The sequence below is a fragment of the Pimephales promelas genome, chromosome 13, assembly GCF_988280905.1.
Source record: "Pimephales promelas chromosome 13, fPimPro1.hap1.1, whole genome shotgun sequence".
Classification (NCBI taxonomy): Eukaryota; Metazoa; Chordata; class Actinopteri; order Cypriniformes; family Leuciscidae; genus Pimephales; species Pimephales promelas.
In genome coordinates, this window is record NC_142781.1 from 24,064,678 (window position 1) to 24,082,034 (window position 17,357).

At 39.2% G+C, this 17,357-nt stretch overlaps 1 protein-coding gene across 1 annotated transcript; it reads left to right on the forward strand.

The window, feature by feature from the left end:
• Window positions 1-5,333: 5,333 nt before the first annotated feature.
• LOC148976851 (general transcription factor II-I repeat domain-containing protein 2B-like) lies at window positions 5,334-6,743 on the forward strand. Its single transcript, XM_089118235.1, has one exon. The coding sequence runs from the start codon at window positions 5,334-5,336 to the stop codon at window positions 6,741-6,743; it is 1,410 nt and encodes a 469-aa protein (XP_088974361.1).
• The last annotated feature ends 10,614 nt before the right edge of the window (window positions 6,744-17,357 follow it).

Genomic DNA, 17,357 nt, shown 5'->3' on the forward strand with positions numbered 1-17,357 from the left:
TCGGGTCGAAATTTTGAATTTTCATATCTCAGCTCTGGAAGGGTCTAGAGCCTCCATTTTTGCACTCAGGTCAAAGTCTCACAGCCCTCTATCATAATCCAGAGTTTTGAGAAGATTGGAGAAACTTAATTTTTTGCCCAAAAACGGAAAAAAACGAAAGGGGTAACACTGTCGTTTTTTTTTCGGGTCGAAATTTTGAATTTTGATATCTCAGCTCTGGAAGGGTCTAGAGCCTCCATTTTTGCACTCAGGTCAAAGTCTCACAGCCCTCTATCATAATCCAGAGTTTTGAGAAGATTGGAGAAACTTAATTTTTCGCCCGAAAATGAAAAAAAACGAAAGGGGTAACACTGTCGTTTTTTTTTCGGGTCGAAATTTTGAATTTTCATATCTCAGCTCTGGAAGGGTCTAGAGCCTCCATTTTTGCACTCAGGTCAAAGTCTCACAGCCCTCTTTCATAATCCAGAGTTTTGAGAAGATTGGAGAAAATTAATTTTTCGCCCAAAAATGAAAAAAACGAAAGGGGTAACACTGTCGTTTTTTTTTCGGGTCAAAATTTTGAACTTTGATATCTCAGCTCTGGAAGGGTCTAGAGCCTCCATTTTTGCACTCAGGTTAAAGTCTCGTGGCCCTCTATCATAATTCAGAGGATTGGAGAAACTTAATTTTTCGCCCGAAAATGAAAAAAAACGAAAGGGGTAACACTGTTCTTTTTTTTTCGGGTCGAAATTTTGAATTTTGATATCTCAGCCCTGGAAGGGTCTAGAGCCTTCATTTTTGCACTCAGGTCAAAGTCTCGTGGCCCTCTATCATAATCCAGAGTTTTGAGAAGATTGGAGAAACTTAATTTTTCGCCCAAAAATGGAAAAAAACGAAAGGGGTAACACTGTCGTTTTTTTTTCGGGTCGAAATTTTGAACTTTGATATCTCAGCTCTGGAAGTGTCTAGAGCCTCCATTTTTGCACTCAGGTCAAAGTCTCACAGCCCTCTTTCATAATCCAGAGTTTTGAGAAGATTGGAGAAAATTAATTTTTCGCCCGAAAATGAAAAAAAACGAAAGGGGTAACACTGTCGTTTTTTTTTTCGGGTCAAAATTTTTAACTTTGATATCTCAGCTCTGGAAGGGTCTAGAGCCTCCATTTTTGCACTCAGGTCAAAGTCTCGTGGCCCTCTATCATAATCCAGAGTTTTGAGAAGATTGGAGAAACTTAATTTTTCGCCCGAAAATGAAAAAAAACGAAAGGGGTAACACTGTCGTTTTTTTTTCGGGTCGAAATTTTGAATTTTCATATCTCAGCTCTGGAAGGGTCTAGAGCCTCCATTTTTGCACTCAGGTCAAAGTCTCACAGCCCTCTATCATAATCCAGAGTTTTGAGAAGATTGGAGAAACTTAATTTTTTGCCCAAAAACGGAAAAAAACGAAAGGGGTAACACTGTCGTTTTTTTTTCGGGTCGAAATTTTGAATTTTGATATCTCAGCTCTGGAAGAGTCTAGAGCCTCCATTTTTGCACTCAGGTCAAAGTCTCACAGCCCTCTATCATAATCCAGAGTTTTGAGAAGATTGGAGAAACTTAATTTTTCACCCGAAAATGAAAAAAAACGAAAGGGGTAACACAGTCGTTTTTTTTTCGGGTCGAAATTTTGAATTTTGATATCTCAGCTCTGGAAGGGTCTAGAGCCTCCATTTTTGCACTCAGGTCAAAGTCTCGTGGCCCTCTATCATAATTCAGAGGATTGGAGAAACTTAATTTTTCGCCCGAAAATGAAAAAAAACGAAAGGGGTAACACTGTCGTTTTTTTTTCTTGTCGAAATTTTGAATTTTGATATCTCAGCCCTGGAAGGGTCTAGAGCCTCCATTTTTGCACTCAGGTCAAAGTCTCGTGGCCCTCTATCATAATCCAGAGTTTTGAGAAGATTGGAGAAAATTAATTTTTCGCCCGAAAATGAAAAAAAACGAAAGGGGTAACACTGTCGTTTTTTTTTCGGGTCAAAATTTTGAACTTTGATATCTCAGCTCTGGAAGGGTCTAGAGCCTCCATTTTTGCACTCAGGTTAAAGTCTCGTGGCCCTCTATCATAATTCAGAGGATTGGAGAAACTTAATTTTTCGCCCGAAAATGAAAAAAAACGAAAGGGGTAACACTGTTCTTTTTTTTTTCGGGTCGAAATTTTGAATTTTGATATCTCAGCCCTGGAAGGGTCTAGAGCCTTCATTTTTGCACTCAGGTCAAAGTCTCGTGGCCCTCTATCATAATCCAGAGTTTTGAGAAGATTGGAGAAACTTAATTTTTCGCCCAAAAATGGAAAAAAACGAAAGGGGTAACACTGTCGTTTTTTTTTCGGGTCGAAATTTTGAACTTTGATATCTCAGCTCTGGAAGTGTCTAGAGCCTCCATTTTTGCACTCAGGTCAAAGTCTCACAGCCCTCTTTCATAATCCAGAGTTTTGAGAAGATTGGAGAAAATTAATTTTTCGCCCGAAAATGAAAAAAAACGAAAGGGGTAACACTGTCGTTTTTTTTTTCGGGTCAAAATTTTGAACTTTGATATCTCAGCTCTGGAAGGGTCTAGAGCCTCCATTTTTGCACTCAGGTCAAAGTCTCGTGGCCCTCTATCATAATCCAGAGTTTTGAGAAGATTGGAGAAACTTAATTTTTCGCCCGAAAATGAAAAAAAACGAAAGGGGTAACACTGTCGTTTTTTTTTCGGGTCGAAATTTTGAATTTTCATATCTCAGCTCTGGAAGGGTCTAGAGCCTCCATTTTTGCACTCAGGTCAAAGTCTCACAGCCCTCTATCATAATCCAGAGTTTTGAGAAGATTGGAGAAACTTAATTTTTTGCCCAAAAACGGAAAAAAACGAAAGGGGTAACACTGTCGTTTTTTTTTCGGGTCGAAATTTTGAATTTTGATATCTCAGCTCTGGAAGAGTCTAGAGCCTCCATTTTTGCACTCAGGTCAAAGTCTCACAGCCCTCTATCATAATCCAGAGTTTTGAGAAGATTGGAGAAACTTAATTTTTCACCCGAAAATGAAAAAAAACGAAAGGGGTAACACAGTCGTTTTTTTTTCGGGTCGAAATTTTGAATTTTGATATCTCAGCTCTGGAAGGGTCTAGAGCCTCCATTTTTGCACTCAGGTCAAAGTCTCGTGGCCCTCTATCATAATCCAGAGTTTTGAGAAGATTGGAGAAACTTAATTTTTCGCCCGAAAATGAAAAAAAACGAAAGGGGTAACACTGTCGTTTTTTTTTCGGGTCGAAATTTTGAATTTTCATATCTCAGCTCTGGAAGGGTCTAGAGCCTCCATTTTTGCACTCAGGTGAAAGTCTCACAGCCCTCTATCATAATCCAGAGTTTTGAGAAGATTGGAGAAACTTAATTTTTTGCCCAAAAACGGAAAAAAACGAAAGGGGTAACACTGTCGTTTTTTTTTTCGGGTCGAAATTTTGAAGTTTGATATCTCAGCTCTGGAAGGGTCTAGAGCCTCCATTTTTGCACTCAGGTCAAAGTCTCGTGGCCCTCTATCATAATCCAGAGTTTTGAGAAGATTGGAGAAAATTAATTTTTCGCCCGAAAATGAAAAAAAACGAAAGGGGTAACACTGTCGTTTTTTTTTCGGGTCAAAATTTTGAACTTTGATATCTCAGCTCTGGAAGGGTCTAGAGCCTCCATTTTTGCACTCAGGTCAAAGTCTCGTGGCCCTCTATCATAATCCAGAGTTTTGAGAAGATTGGAGAAACTTAATTTTTCGCCCGAAAATGAAAAAAAACGAAAGGGGTAACACTGTCGTTTTTTTTTCGGGTCGAAATTTTGAAGTTTGATATCTCAGCTCTGGAAGGGTCTAGAGCCTCCATTTTTACACTCAGGTCAAAGTCTCGTGGCCCTCTATCATAATTCAGAGGATTGGAGAAACTTAATTTTTCGCCCGAAAATGAAAAAAAACGAAAGGGGTAACACTGTTCGGGTCGAAATTTTGAATTTTGATATCTCAGCCCTGGAAGGGTCTAGAGCCTCCATTTTTGCACTCAGGTCAAAGTCTCGTGGCCCTCTATCATAATCCAGAGTTTTGAGAAGATTGGAGAAACTTAATTTTTCGCCCAAAAACGGAAAAAAACGAAAGGGGTAACACTGTCGTTTTTTTTTCGGGTCGAAATTTTGAACTTTGATATCTCAGCTCTGGAAGTGTCTAGAGCCTCCATTTTTGCACTCAGGTCAAAGTCTCACAGCCATCTTTCATAATCCAGAGTTTTGAGAAGATTGGAGAAAATTAATTTTTCGCCCGAAAATGAAAAAAAACGAAAGGGGTAACACTGTCGTTTTTTTTTCGGGTCAAAATTTTGAACTTTGATATCTCAGCTCTGGAAGGGTCTAGAGCCTCCATTTTTGCACTCAGGTCAAAGTCTCGTGGCCCTCTATCATAATCCAGAGTTTTGAGAAGATTGGAGAAACTTAATTTTTCGCCCGAAAATGAAAAAAAACGAAAGGGGTAACACTGTCGTTTTTTTTTCGGGTCGAAATTTTGAATTTTCATATCTCAGCTCTGGAAGGGTCTAGAGCAGAGGTCACTAATAGGCGGACCGCGGTCCGGATCCGGACCCAGACGTCGTTCTGTCCGGACCCGGACTAATAACTAGAGAATTATTAACGAATTATTAACGTTTGACGGAGCGTTTCTATTTTAACTGCGCAGCTTTTCTAGCATTTATGGTACTGGTTTAGCGCGACCCAGGAATGTCACAGACCAATAGCATGCGTTGTAAATAGTCATGTGATGCTACTCGAGTCAGCGGCAGCGCAAGAGACACACACACACACACACAGGGAGAGACGAGACGAGACGAGACGAGACGAAAGAGAGACGACGTTTCACATGGCGTGCTCTAAAAAAAGGAAAGTGGACAGCGAAAACAGAGCTTTCAATCAAGAATGGACAGATTCTTTCATGTTCATTCTTCCCACGGGCAGTTCAAAACCGGTATGTCTCATATGTTCAGAGACTGTCGCGATTATTAAGAGCGGCAATGTGAAGCGCCACTATGAGACCAAGCACAAATCGTTTGACCAAACATACCCACTTAAATCCGTACTGAGGGCACAGAAAATAAACGATCTAAAAGCCCAATATGATCGATCCAGCAGAATCTTAACACATTCATTCACTGCCCAACAACGTGCTAACGAATGTTCCCTTAAAGTTGCTTGGATTTTGGGCCAACATAAAAAACCATTTACTGATGCAGGGGTTGTCAAGGAGTGCATGAGTGCGGTGGCTGAAACCTTACTTGAGGGAAAACAAAAAGAAGACATGTGTGTAAAAATCAAGCAAATACCTATGTCAGCATCATCAGCCACAAAGAAAACAGAAATATTAACCCAGGATGTGCTAGCTCAGCTGGATGAAGCAATTCACAAGGCACCATGCATAGGCTTAGCTGTAGATGAGTCCACTGATGTGTCTGACAATGCTCAGCTGTTAGTTTTTGTAAGGTTCTTTAACATAGACAAGGAAAAGTTCTGTGAAGACCTGTTAGGTGTCACACCCCTTCAGACCAGTACAAGAGGAGAGGACATCTACCTGGCTATAAAGGAGATGTTAAAGAAGAGGGCAATAGAGATGAAACAAGTGGTTTCAATAACCACAGATGGAGCCCCTGCCATGGTAGGGAGAGAGAGAGGAGCTGTGGCAAGACTGAAAGAGGACAATCCTCAACTCATCTCTTACCACTGCATAATTCATCAGTCAGTCCTGTGCTCCACCCTGTCAGATGAGTATGCTGAGGTGATGAACACAATGATGAGAATGATAAACTTTCTCAGAGCTTCCTCTTCCCATCAGCATCGCATGCTCAGGGAATTCCTCAGAGAAGTTGATGCAAATGCTGATGATCTCCTGTTACACAACAATGTAAGATGGCTCAGCAAAGGTAGGGTGTTGGAGCGCTTTTGGTCTATCCGAGGGGAAATCGCAGCTTTCTTGGCACAGCTGAAGAGCCAGAAGGCAACACCATTTTCTCTCTTTTTGGAGGATGACAAGAAGATGGATATTGTGGCTTTTTTGGTTGATATCACTTCACACCTGAATGAACTGAATTTAAAGCTACAGGGCAAGGACAATTCAGTTTGTGATCTGATGACAGCTGTGCGCTCCTTTCAGAGGAAACTTGCGCTGTTTAGGGAAGACCTGCAGGGAGACTGTGCACACTTCCCAACTGTGAAGGAACAGGTTCAGGGTGAGAGAGAGGTGTCTTCTTTTGTTGACTTTGTTGACAAGCTGATTGTAAATTTCAGCAAGCGTTTTGACAGCTTCAGCCTTGGACAGCAGCTCACCCTGTTCATTCAGAACCCATTCCTCATCACAGATGTCAGGGAGTTCTCAAAGGAAGTCACACTACTCTTCAAGTGGGCAGATGCTGGGCCTCTCCAGATGCAACTTGTCGATCTCCAAGCAGATGTGGCCTTGAAAGAGCATTTTGGAAAATCTGATCCTGCCACTTTCTGGCTTCAAATGGTCTCAGAGACCGCTTTCCCGGGTCTGAGGAAAGTAGCCTTGTACATCTTTACCATGTTTGGCTCTACATACAACTGTGAGGCTGCTTTCTCCACAATGAACATTATTAAAAGCAAATATAGATCCAGGCTCACCAACGAGCACCTACACATGTGTATGAGAATGGCCCTAACACCATTCCAGCCCAGATTTAAAATGCTGGCAGGACAAGCAAGGGCTCACTTTTCTCACTAAGCAAGAGAAAGTGAGGAAGTGGGATATAAAAGGGAAAGAAAGAGAAAAGGAAGTGTTAAAGTTGTTCGATTGTTAATATGTGTTAAGATCGTTTATTATAAAATGTTAAAATTAAGTTAAAATTAATTTAAACTTAAGATGTGAAAGGGAGTTAACTAAAAACTAAAAGGGAAACTCAAGCTGTACTTTTTATTTTAATTTTCTAAATTTAAGCACTTTATTTTGAGACGCACATTTTTCAAAAGCTCTCTGTTGTGTTTTATTTATTTTATTTATAATTTATTTTTAAATGCAGCCTTTATTTCATTTAAATTGATAATTTATTATTAGAGTACTTATTATTTATGATCCCTACAGTTCAATATATAAACTGACAATAAATATTGTTGAAATATTATTGAATTGGACTTTTATTTTATTTGACAGTCATCTGTTGACTAGAATTCTTACATATTTTCATACAACTAACGTTACTTGGCTGTGGCACTGAAAGATAACGCTTGACATTTAAAAATTATAAAGTTAGTCATTGTGATGTTGCGGACCTTTGCTTGATGGAATTTTCTCTAACTGGACCTCTTAGAATTTTAATTGAATACCTCTGGTCTAGAGCCTCCATTTTTGCACTCAGGTGAAAGTCTCACAGCCCTCTATCATAATCCAGAGTTTTGAGAAGGTTGGAGAAACTTAATTTTTTGCCCAAAAACGGAAAAAAATGAAAGGGGTAACACTGTCGTTTTTTTTTCGGGTCGAAATTTTGAAGTTTGATATCTCAGCTCTGGAAGGGTCTAGAGCCTCCATTTTTGCACTCAGGTCAAAGTCTTGTGGCCCTGTATCATAATTCAGAGGATTGGAGAAACTTAATTTTTCGCCCGAAAATGAAAAAAAACGAAAGGGGTAACACTGTCGTTTTTTTTTCGGGTCGAAATTTTGAATTTTGATATCTCAGCCCTGGAAGGGTCTAGAGCCTCCATTTTTGCACTCAGGTCAAAGTCTCGTGGCCCTCTATCATAATCCAGAGTTTTGAGAAGATTGGAGAAACTTAATTTTTCGCCCAAAAACGGAAAAAAACGAAAGGGGTAACACTGTCGTTTTTTTTTCGGGTCGAAATTTTGAATTTTGATATCTCAGCCCTGGAAGGGTCTAGAGCCTCCATTTTTGCACTCAGGTCAAAGTCTCGTGGCCCTCTATCATAATCCAGAGTTTTGAGAAGATTGGAGAAACTTAATTTTTCGCCCAAAAACGGAAAAAAACGAAAGGGGTAACACTGTCGTTTTTTTTTCGGGTCGAAATTTTGAATTTTCATATCTCAGCTCTGGAAGGGTCTAGAGCCTCCATTTTTGCACTCAGGTCAAAGTCTCACAGCCCTCTTTCATAATCCAGAGTTTTGAGAAGATTGGAGAAAATTAATTTTTCGCCCAAAAATGAAAAAAACGAAAGGGGTAACACTGTCATTTTTTTTTCGGGTCAAAATTTTGAACTTTGATATCTCAGCTCTGGAAGGGTCTAGAGCCTCCATTTTTGCACTCAGGTCAAAGTCTCGTGGCCCTCTATCATAATCCAGAGTTTTGAGAAGATTGGAGAAACTTAATTTTTCGCCCGAAAATGAAAAAAAACGAAAGGGGTAACACTGTCGTTTTTTTTTCGGGTCGAAATTTTGAATTTTCATATCTCAGCTCTGGAAGGGTCTAGAGCCTCCATTTTTGCACTCAGGTCAAAGTCTCACAGCCCTCTATCATAATCCAGAGTTTTGAGAAGATTGGAGAAACTTAATTTTTTGCCCAAAAACGGAAAAAAACGAAAGGGGTAACACTGTCGTTTTTTTTTCGGGTCGAAATTTTGAATTTTGATATCTCAGCTCTGGAAGGGTCTAGAGCCTCCATTTTTGCACTCAGGTCAAAGTCTCACAGCCCTCTATCATAATCCAGAGTTTTGAGAAGATTGGAGAAACTTAATTTTTCGCCCGAAAATGAAAAAAAACGAAAGGGGTAACACTGTCGTTTTTTTTTCGGGTCGAAATTTTGAATTTTCATATCTCAGCTCTGGAAGGGTCTAGAGCCTCCATTTTTGCACTCAGGTCAAAGTCTCACAGCCCTCTTTCATAATCCAGAGTTTTGAGAAGATTGGAGAAAATTAATTTTTCGCCCAAAAATGAAAAAAACGAAAGGGGTAACACTGTCGTTTTTTTTTCGGGTCAAAATTTTGAACTTTGATATCTCAGCTCTGGAAGGGTCTAGAGCCTCCATTTTTGCACTCAGGTTAAAGTCTCGTGGCCCTCTATCATAATTCAGAGGATTGGAGAAACTTAATTTTTCGCCCGAAAATGAAAAAAAACGAAAGGGGTAACACTGTTCTTTTTTTTTCGGGTCGAAATTTTGAATTTTGATATCTCAGCCCTGGAAGGGTCTAGAGCCTTCATTTTTGCACTCAGGTCAAAGTCTCGTGGCCCTCTATCATAATCCAGAGTTTTGAGAAGATTGGAGAAACTTAATTTTTCGCCCAAAAATGGAAAAAAACGAAAGGGGTAACACTGTCGTTTTTTTTTTCGGGTCGAAATTTTGAACTTTGATATCTCAGCTCTGGAAGTGTCTAGAGCCTCCATTTTTGCACTCAGGTCAAAGTCTCACAGCCCTCTTTCATAATCCAGAGTTTTGAGAAGATTGGAGAAAATTAATTTTTCGCCCGAAAATGAAAAAAAACGAAAGGGGTAACACTGTCGTTTTTTTTTTCGGGTCAAAATTTTTAACTTTGATATCTCAGCTCTGGAAGGGTCTAGAGCCTCCATTTTTGCACTCAGGTCAAAGTCTCGTGGCCCTCTATCATAATCCAGAGTTTTGAGAAGATTGGAGAAACTTAATTTTTCGCCCGAAAATGAAAAAAAACGAAAGGGGTAACACTGTCGTTTTTTTTTCGGGTCGAAATTTTGAATTTTCATATCTCAGCTCTGGAAGGGTCTAGAGCCTCCATTTTTGCACTCAGGTCAAAGTCTCACAGCCCTCTATCATAATCCAGAGTTTTGAGAAGATTGGAGAAACTTAATTTTTTGCCCAAAAACGGAAAAAAACGAAAGGGGTAACACTGTCGTTTTTTTTTCGGGTCGAAATTTTGAATTTTGATATCTCAGCTCTGGAAGAGTCTAGAGCCTCCATTTTTGCACTCAGGTCAAAGTCTCACAGCCCTCTATCATAATCCAGAGTTTTGAGAAGATTGGAGAAACTTAATTTTTCACCCGAAAATGAAAAAAAACGAAAGGGGTAACACAGTCGTTTTTTTTTTCGGGTCGAAATTTTGAATTTTGATATCTCAGCTCTGGAAGGGTCTAGAGCCTCCATTTTTGCACTCAGGTCAAAGTCTCGTGGCCCTCTATCATAATTCAGAGGATTGGAGAAACTTAATTTTTCGCCCGAAAATGAAAAAAAACGAAAGGGGTAACACTGTCGTTTTTTTTTCTTGTCGAAATTTTGAATTTTGATATCTCAGCCCTGGAAGGGTCTAGAGCCTCCATTTTTGCACTCAGGTCAAAGTCTCGTGGCCCTCTATCATAATCCAGAGTTTTGAGAAGATTGGAGAAACTTAATTTTTCGCCCAAAAACGGAAAAAAACGAAAGGGGTAACACTGTCGTTTTTTTTTCGGGTCGAAATTTTGAACTTTGATATCTCAGCTCTGGAAGTGTCTAGAGCCTCCATTTTTGCACTCAGGTCAAAGTCTCACAGCCATCTTTCATAATCCAGAGTTTTGAGAAGATTGGAGAAAATAAATTTTTCGCCCGAAAATGAAAAAAAACGAAAGGGGTAACACTGTCGTTTTTTTTTTCGGGTCAAAATTTTGAACTTTGATATCTCAGCTCTGGAAGGGTCTAGAGCCTCCATTTTTGCACTCAGGTCAAAGTCTTGTGGCCCTCTATCATAATCCAGAGTTTTGAGAAGATTGGAGAAACTTAATTTTTCGCCCGAAAATGAAAAAAAACGAAAGGGGTAACACTGTCGTTTTTTTTTCGGGTCGAAATTTTGAATTTTCATATCTCAGCTCTGGAAGGGTCTAGAGCCTCCATTTTTGCACTCAGGTGAAAGTCTCACAGCCCTCTATCATAATCCAGAGTTTTGAGAAGATTGGAGAAACTTAATTTTTTGCCCAAAAACGGAAAAAAACGAAAGGGGTAACACTGTCGTTTTTTTTTCGGGTCAAAATTTTGAAGTTTGATATCTCAGCTCTGGAAGGGTCTAGAGCCTCCATTTTTGCACTCAGGTCAAAGTCTCGTGGCCCTCTATCATAATCCAGAGTTTTGAGAAGATTGGAGAAAATTAATTTTTCGCCCGAAAATGAAAAAAAAACGAAAGGGGTAACACTGTCGTTTTTTTTTTCGGGTCAAAATTTTGAACTTTGATATCTCAGCTCTGGAAGGGTCTAGAGCCTCCATTTTTGCACTCAGGTCAAAGTCTCGTGGCCCTCTATCATAATCCAGAGTTTTGAGAAGATTGGAGAAACTTAATTTTTCGCCCGAAAATGAAAAAAAACGAAAGGGGTAACACTGTCGTTTTTTTTTCGGGTCGAAATTTTGAATTTTCATATCTCAGCTCTGGAAGGGTCTAGAGCCTCCATTTTTGCACTCAGGTGAAAGTCTCACAGCCCTCTATCATAATCCAGAGTTTTGAGAAGATTGGAGAAACTTAATTTTTTGCCCAAAAACGGAAAAAAACGAAAGGGGTAACACTGTCGTTTTTTTTTCGGGTCGAAATTTTGAAGTTTGATATCTCAGCTCTGGAAGGGTCTAGAGCCTCCATTTTTGCACTCAGGTCAAAGTCTCGTGGCCCTCTATCATAATTCAGAGGATTGGAGAAACTTAATTTTTCGCCCGAAAATGAAAAAAAACGAAAGGGGTAACACTGTCGTTTTTTTTTTCGGGTCGAAATTTTGAATTTTGATATCTCAGCCCTGGAAGGGTCTAGAGCCTCCATTTTTGCACTCAGGTCAAAGTCTCGTGGCCCTCTATCATAATCCAGAGTTTTGAGAAGATTGGAGAAACTTAATTTTTCGCCCAAAAACGGAAAAAAACGAAAGGGGTAACACTGTCGTTTTTTTTTCGGGTCGAAATTTTGAATTTTGATATCTCAGCCCTGGAAGGGTTTAGAGCCTCCATTTTTGCACTCAGGTCAAAGTCTCGTGGCCCTCTATCATAATCCAGAGTTTTGAGAAGATTGGAGAAACTTAATTTTTCGCCCAAAAACGGAAAAAAACGAAAGGGGTAACACTGTCATTTTTTTTTTTCGTGTCGAAATTTTGAATTTTGACATCTCAGCTCTGGAAGGGTCTAGAGCCTCCATCTTTGCACTCAGGTCAAAGTCTCACAGCCCTCTATCATAATCCAGAGTTTTGAGAAGATTGGAGAAACTTAATTTTTCGCCCGAAAATAAAAAAAAAACGAAAGGGGTAACACTGTCGTTTTTTTTTTTTCGGGTCGAAATTTTGAATTTTGATATCTCAGCTCTGGAAGGGTCTAGAGCCTCCATTTTTGCACTCAGGTCAAAGTCTCACAGCCCTCTATCATAATGCAGAGTTTTGAGAAGATTGGAGAAACTTAATTTTTCGCCCGAAAATGAAAAAAAAAACGAAAGGGGTAACACTGTCGGTTTTTTTTTCGGGTCGAAATTTTGAATTTTGATATCTCAGCTCTGGAAGGGTCTAGAGCCTCCATTTTTGCACTCAGGTCAAAGTCTCGTGGCCCTCTATCATAATCCAGAGTTTTGAGAATATTGGAGAAACTTAATTTTTCACCCGAAAAAAAAAAAACGAAAGGGTTCTCTTCTGATAGAGGGCCATGAGACTTAGACCTGAGTGCCAAAATGGAGGCTCTAGACCCTTCCAGAGCTGAGATATGGAGATCCCACTTAGCATTTATGTCATTATAAATATTCAAAACTTTCCCTACAAAAAAAGGGGGGGGGGGCAACGTGTTACATAAATCCCATGAAACTGCCTGAAGATCAGTTATAATGGTACACATTTAGAGGCTTAAATAACTGGGAATGTTAAAGGATGTATAGTCCAAACCAGTTGTTATCAGAATCGCGATATTGACACGGATCCATCACAACATTTCTTCATATTAGGGACTGAATTGAGTGTTGGCAGTCAGGTGCTGGAGGAGTGGAGGAACGGATGTGAAAAGAACACAGTCAGCGCCAACACGCACTCATCCACATAAACACTGCTGGGCTTATTACATACAGCACTGATCTGGCACTGCACTACTGTGTACTAGACCAGACAGCAGGTGCACACGCACACACACACACACACACACACACACACACACACACACACACACACACCGCAGTCAGTGTGTGAATCTCATCAAAACCAGATCCTGGTCACACTTCACCCCAAAATATGAAGCAGGAAATATAAAGACTTAGTCCTGAGTGCCAAAATGGAGGCTCTAGACCCTTCCGGAGCTGAGATATTGAGATATTTACAATAGCATAAATGCTACGTGGGATCTCAATATCTCTCAGCTCTGGAAGGGTCTAGAGCCTCCATTTTTGCACTCAGGTTTAAGTCTCATGGCTCTCTATCATAATCCAGAGTTTTGAGAAAATCAGAGAAACTCAAAATTTCGATCCGAAAAAAACGACAGTGTTACCCCTGCCGTTTTTTTTTTTTTTTTTTTGGTGCAAAAAAATAAGTTTCTCCAATCTTCTCTAAACTCTGGATTCTGATAGAGGGCCATGAGACTTAGACATGAGTGCAAAAATGGAGGCTCTAGACCCTTCCAGAGCTGAGAAATGGACATCCCACGCAGCATTTATGCCATTATAAATATCTCAATATCTCAGCTCTGGAAGGGTCTAGAGCCTCCATTTTTGCACTCAGGTTTAAGTCTCACTGCCCTCTATCAGAATCCATCTATCATCTATCATCTATCAGAATCCAGAGTTTCAAGAAGATCAGAGAAACTCAAAATTTCGACCCGGAAAAATCGACAGTGTTACCCTTTTTTTTTTCTTCTTTTTTTTTTGATAGAGGGCCATGAGACTTAGACCTGAGTGCCAAAATGGAGGCTTTAGACCCTTCTAGACCCCCCTTTTTGTACTCAGGTCTAAGTTGGCCCTCTATCAGAATCCAGATTTTCAATAAGATTGGAGAAACTTATTTTTTTTCGCACCAAAAAAAAAAAAAAAAAAAAAAAAAAAAAATCGAAATTTTAAGATTCTCTAATCTTCCCGAAACTATGGATTCTGATAAAGGGCCATTAAGACCTGAGTGCAAATATATAGGCTTTAGACCCTTCCAGAGCTGAGATATTGAGATCCCACATACCATTTATCCCACTATTTTTATAATGGCATAAATGCTACGTTGGGATGTCCATATCTCAGCTCTGAAAGGTGTAGAGCCTCCATTTTTGCACTCAGGTCTAAGTCTTTTTATTTTTACAAAAATGCATCACTTCACTTCAGAAGGCCTGTATTAACCCCTTGGAGCCATATGGATTTTGATGAAAGCTTCAAAACCTCTATTCACTCCCTTTATAAAGCTGGAAAGCCAGGATATTTTTAAATATAACTCAATATGTATTTACAATTATTTAGAATAATTGTGTTTGGCAGAAATAATAAAGTCATATACACATTGGATGGCTTGAGGGTGAGTAAATTATGGGATAATTTTCATATTTGGGTGAACTAACTAGAATTTATTAGTATAGACCTTATTCAGAGCAGCGCCATGACAGGTGTGAAAGTGAGGCTGTGAGGGATAGACTTACCGTGTTTCAACTGACATTTCTTAGAAAGATATTTTTCCAGTTTCTCATGAGCAGAACAATACGAAAACACATTAAATAACAATACAGCCCATTGAAGAGATGCAAGTCTATCCCTCACAGCCTCTCTTTCATTCTCATTAAAAATCAAAGATGGTGCTGCCGTGAATAAGGCGTATTATGTGCTGAAAAAATGTTAAATGTCTTAAGGGATTTAAGGATTTGATTATTTGTAATACAGCTATCTTTTTCTCTTCAAAGACTCCATAGACTTTTTAAAAATTTCCTCGACCTCTTGAATCTTTTTTGGGACCAAAAAGGCAGGGATAGTAGATATTTTCTATAGTCATGTGCAGTTGTTATAGCAACACATTTGTCTAAAGACTGTCACATTAATAAATAAGATATTGTGTCTAAAATAATCATTTCATTTTTATTTTGGTTTTATTAAAAATATTATATTGGCTACAAATATTGGTGATTTAAGGACATACTAAATGTCATGAATGAACTAAATGAACAGCACAAAGAGAATGTACTAATGGAAAAGGTGGGAAATATTTTCCTGGTTAGTGGGTGGAAGGCAGGCTTCTCTCATTCGCTGTGACAGAGGGGAGGAAGCCCAGGACAACTTGTGTTCTGCCAGCTCTTGCACAAAAAACAAACAAGTAACTCACATAACTCACATAATATTGTCCAGTCAGAGGTTCTGATTTTATACAAAGGAACTTTTGTGTTTTCATTTATTTTTCATCTCTTGGATATTCACATTAGCACCTTTTTTGTTTTGTGTTTATTGGACCAAAGATGTCAGCATTTAACATTACAAGTGGGCCTTCTATTTTACACATCCTACACAAAAAAATTCACCCACTCATTAATTTTAGTACAGGCATTCTGCATTTCCACCCTCTGCCTTTTCACAGGGGTGCATTTATGGACTTTCGACAGCTTCTGATTATTTAAAAAAAAAAAGTTTTAAATCATCTTCAAATACCGCCGGAGGTCCACATACTGGCCTTCAAACACAAATAGAAATGATCCTTTGTGGACAGGGCCAGCTGGACTCTGCACTTTGACCCTGCTATGAAACAAAACTAATCGCGAATACACGTTCCCGCACTGATGCCTATTTCAAAACAAACCATACAGAGATTAAACCAATCTAAAAGGTACATTAAACACACACTGGGATTAAAACTTATAGTTAAAGACAAGTTGAAGCTACCATATGTAAGATTTTTGCAATAAAATGTCCAAAAATCACTAGCACACACAGTGTGATATATTTTAAATAATGTCTCCTCCCTGACTCCTGACTCACTTTCGTTCAAACATACTCAAATGCAGTTAAAGAACATGAATGTATTCACTCATCCATAAAAATTATTAGATCGTTCGGCATGATGACAGGTTCCATAATTCCACTTGTGCGTCATCAACCTACGCCTTTGTTATTGTAAGAGTTTAGCGACCCGAGTGTGTAGCCGCCTACACACTCACTCAATGCATGGATGATTTGACAGGATTAACGTTACGTTACCTCGGTTGAGTGGCCTGACTTCTACACCTACCTTATAGAGAAACCGATCGTAAAGAGAAACTGAGGGCATATAAATCTTTAGATGCCTATATGGTCCTGTACAAGACTTGTGTGTATGATCTGCAGTTCTGCCGAGCCAGCGCCGAGACGACCACAATGTAAAGAGTGACATTACAGTGTGATTTTAATGATGTGAACGATGTTTCTAGAAATAAAAGTTCCAGATACAGCATATTCATTTTTCATCAATTCTTGCACCAAAACACACAAGATGACATTTAATAACAGTAAAAATAATTTAAGCTCCTTATTATGTAGCCGAATCTGTGCTGTTTTGTATTGGCTGCCTCGAGTTTTCACTTTGTTTTGCCTCCAGCTAGCGCTGTGACGTAACTGTGACGTTGCGCAAAAGGGGTCTATATTCCGATTCAAACGTAGGCTGAATGACATTCAAAACAGCGGTTTCTCTCACTCTCTCAGTACCGACTGCCATAGGTATCAAGTTACGCCCTCATCCAAAGGCAGGGTGGGGATATGCAGCACATTTGCATTTAAGGTGGTATACACACGAAACAGCTCATTTTTAAACAGGGCCCAAAAATACATTTTCAAATGGTTATAATAAATTAACTGTGGGGTATTTTGAGCGGGGGATACCCCATTTTGAGTGTGGGGTATTTTGAACGGGGGACACCCAAGACCAATATTACATCTTGTAAAAAGGTGCATAATAGGTGCCCTTTAACGATGACTTTAATAACTTTTCAAGATTCAATTCCTCAAGAAGCCTATGGACTAGTATGCAGGAGTGATCCAGCTCTCAGATTTCATCAAAAATATCTTAATTTGTGTTCCGAAGATGAACGAAGGTCTTACGGGCTTGGGACAACATGAGGGTGAGTAAATACTGACAGAATTTTCATTTTTGTGTGAACTAACACTTTAAGTTACAAATAAATTATTGTTAGTAGGCTACATTAGAAACAAGGTACTGTAATGACTGAATATAACAGAAAATAAAACAGCTAAATCTTTACAGTAAAGTGCTTCTGTTTAAAATGAAGTATCCTTTGGAATACATGTCTGATACTAAAAATACCATGGTAATGATCATGCGGCTAAATCATGACTATTTTTAAGATGCTTTATCAAGAGCTAACACCAAAACACTATCAAAAACAATACAGCTGCTGAGGGTTTCCTGAAGCAAGGACTCCCACTTCTGTTGAACTTGGGCAAATACACATTGGCCTACTATACATCCATGCAATTTACCAGAGCACTTACTTATCTTTTACATATTTGACA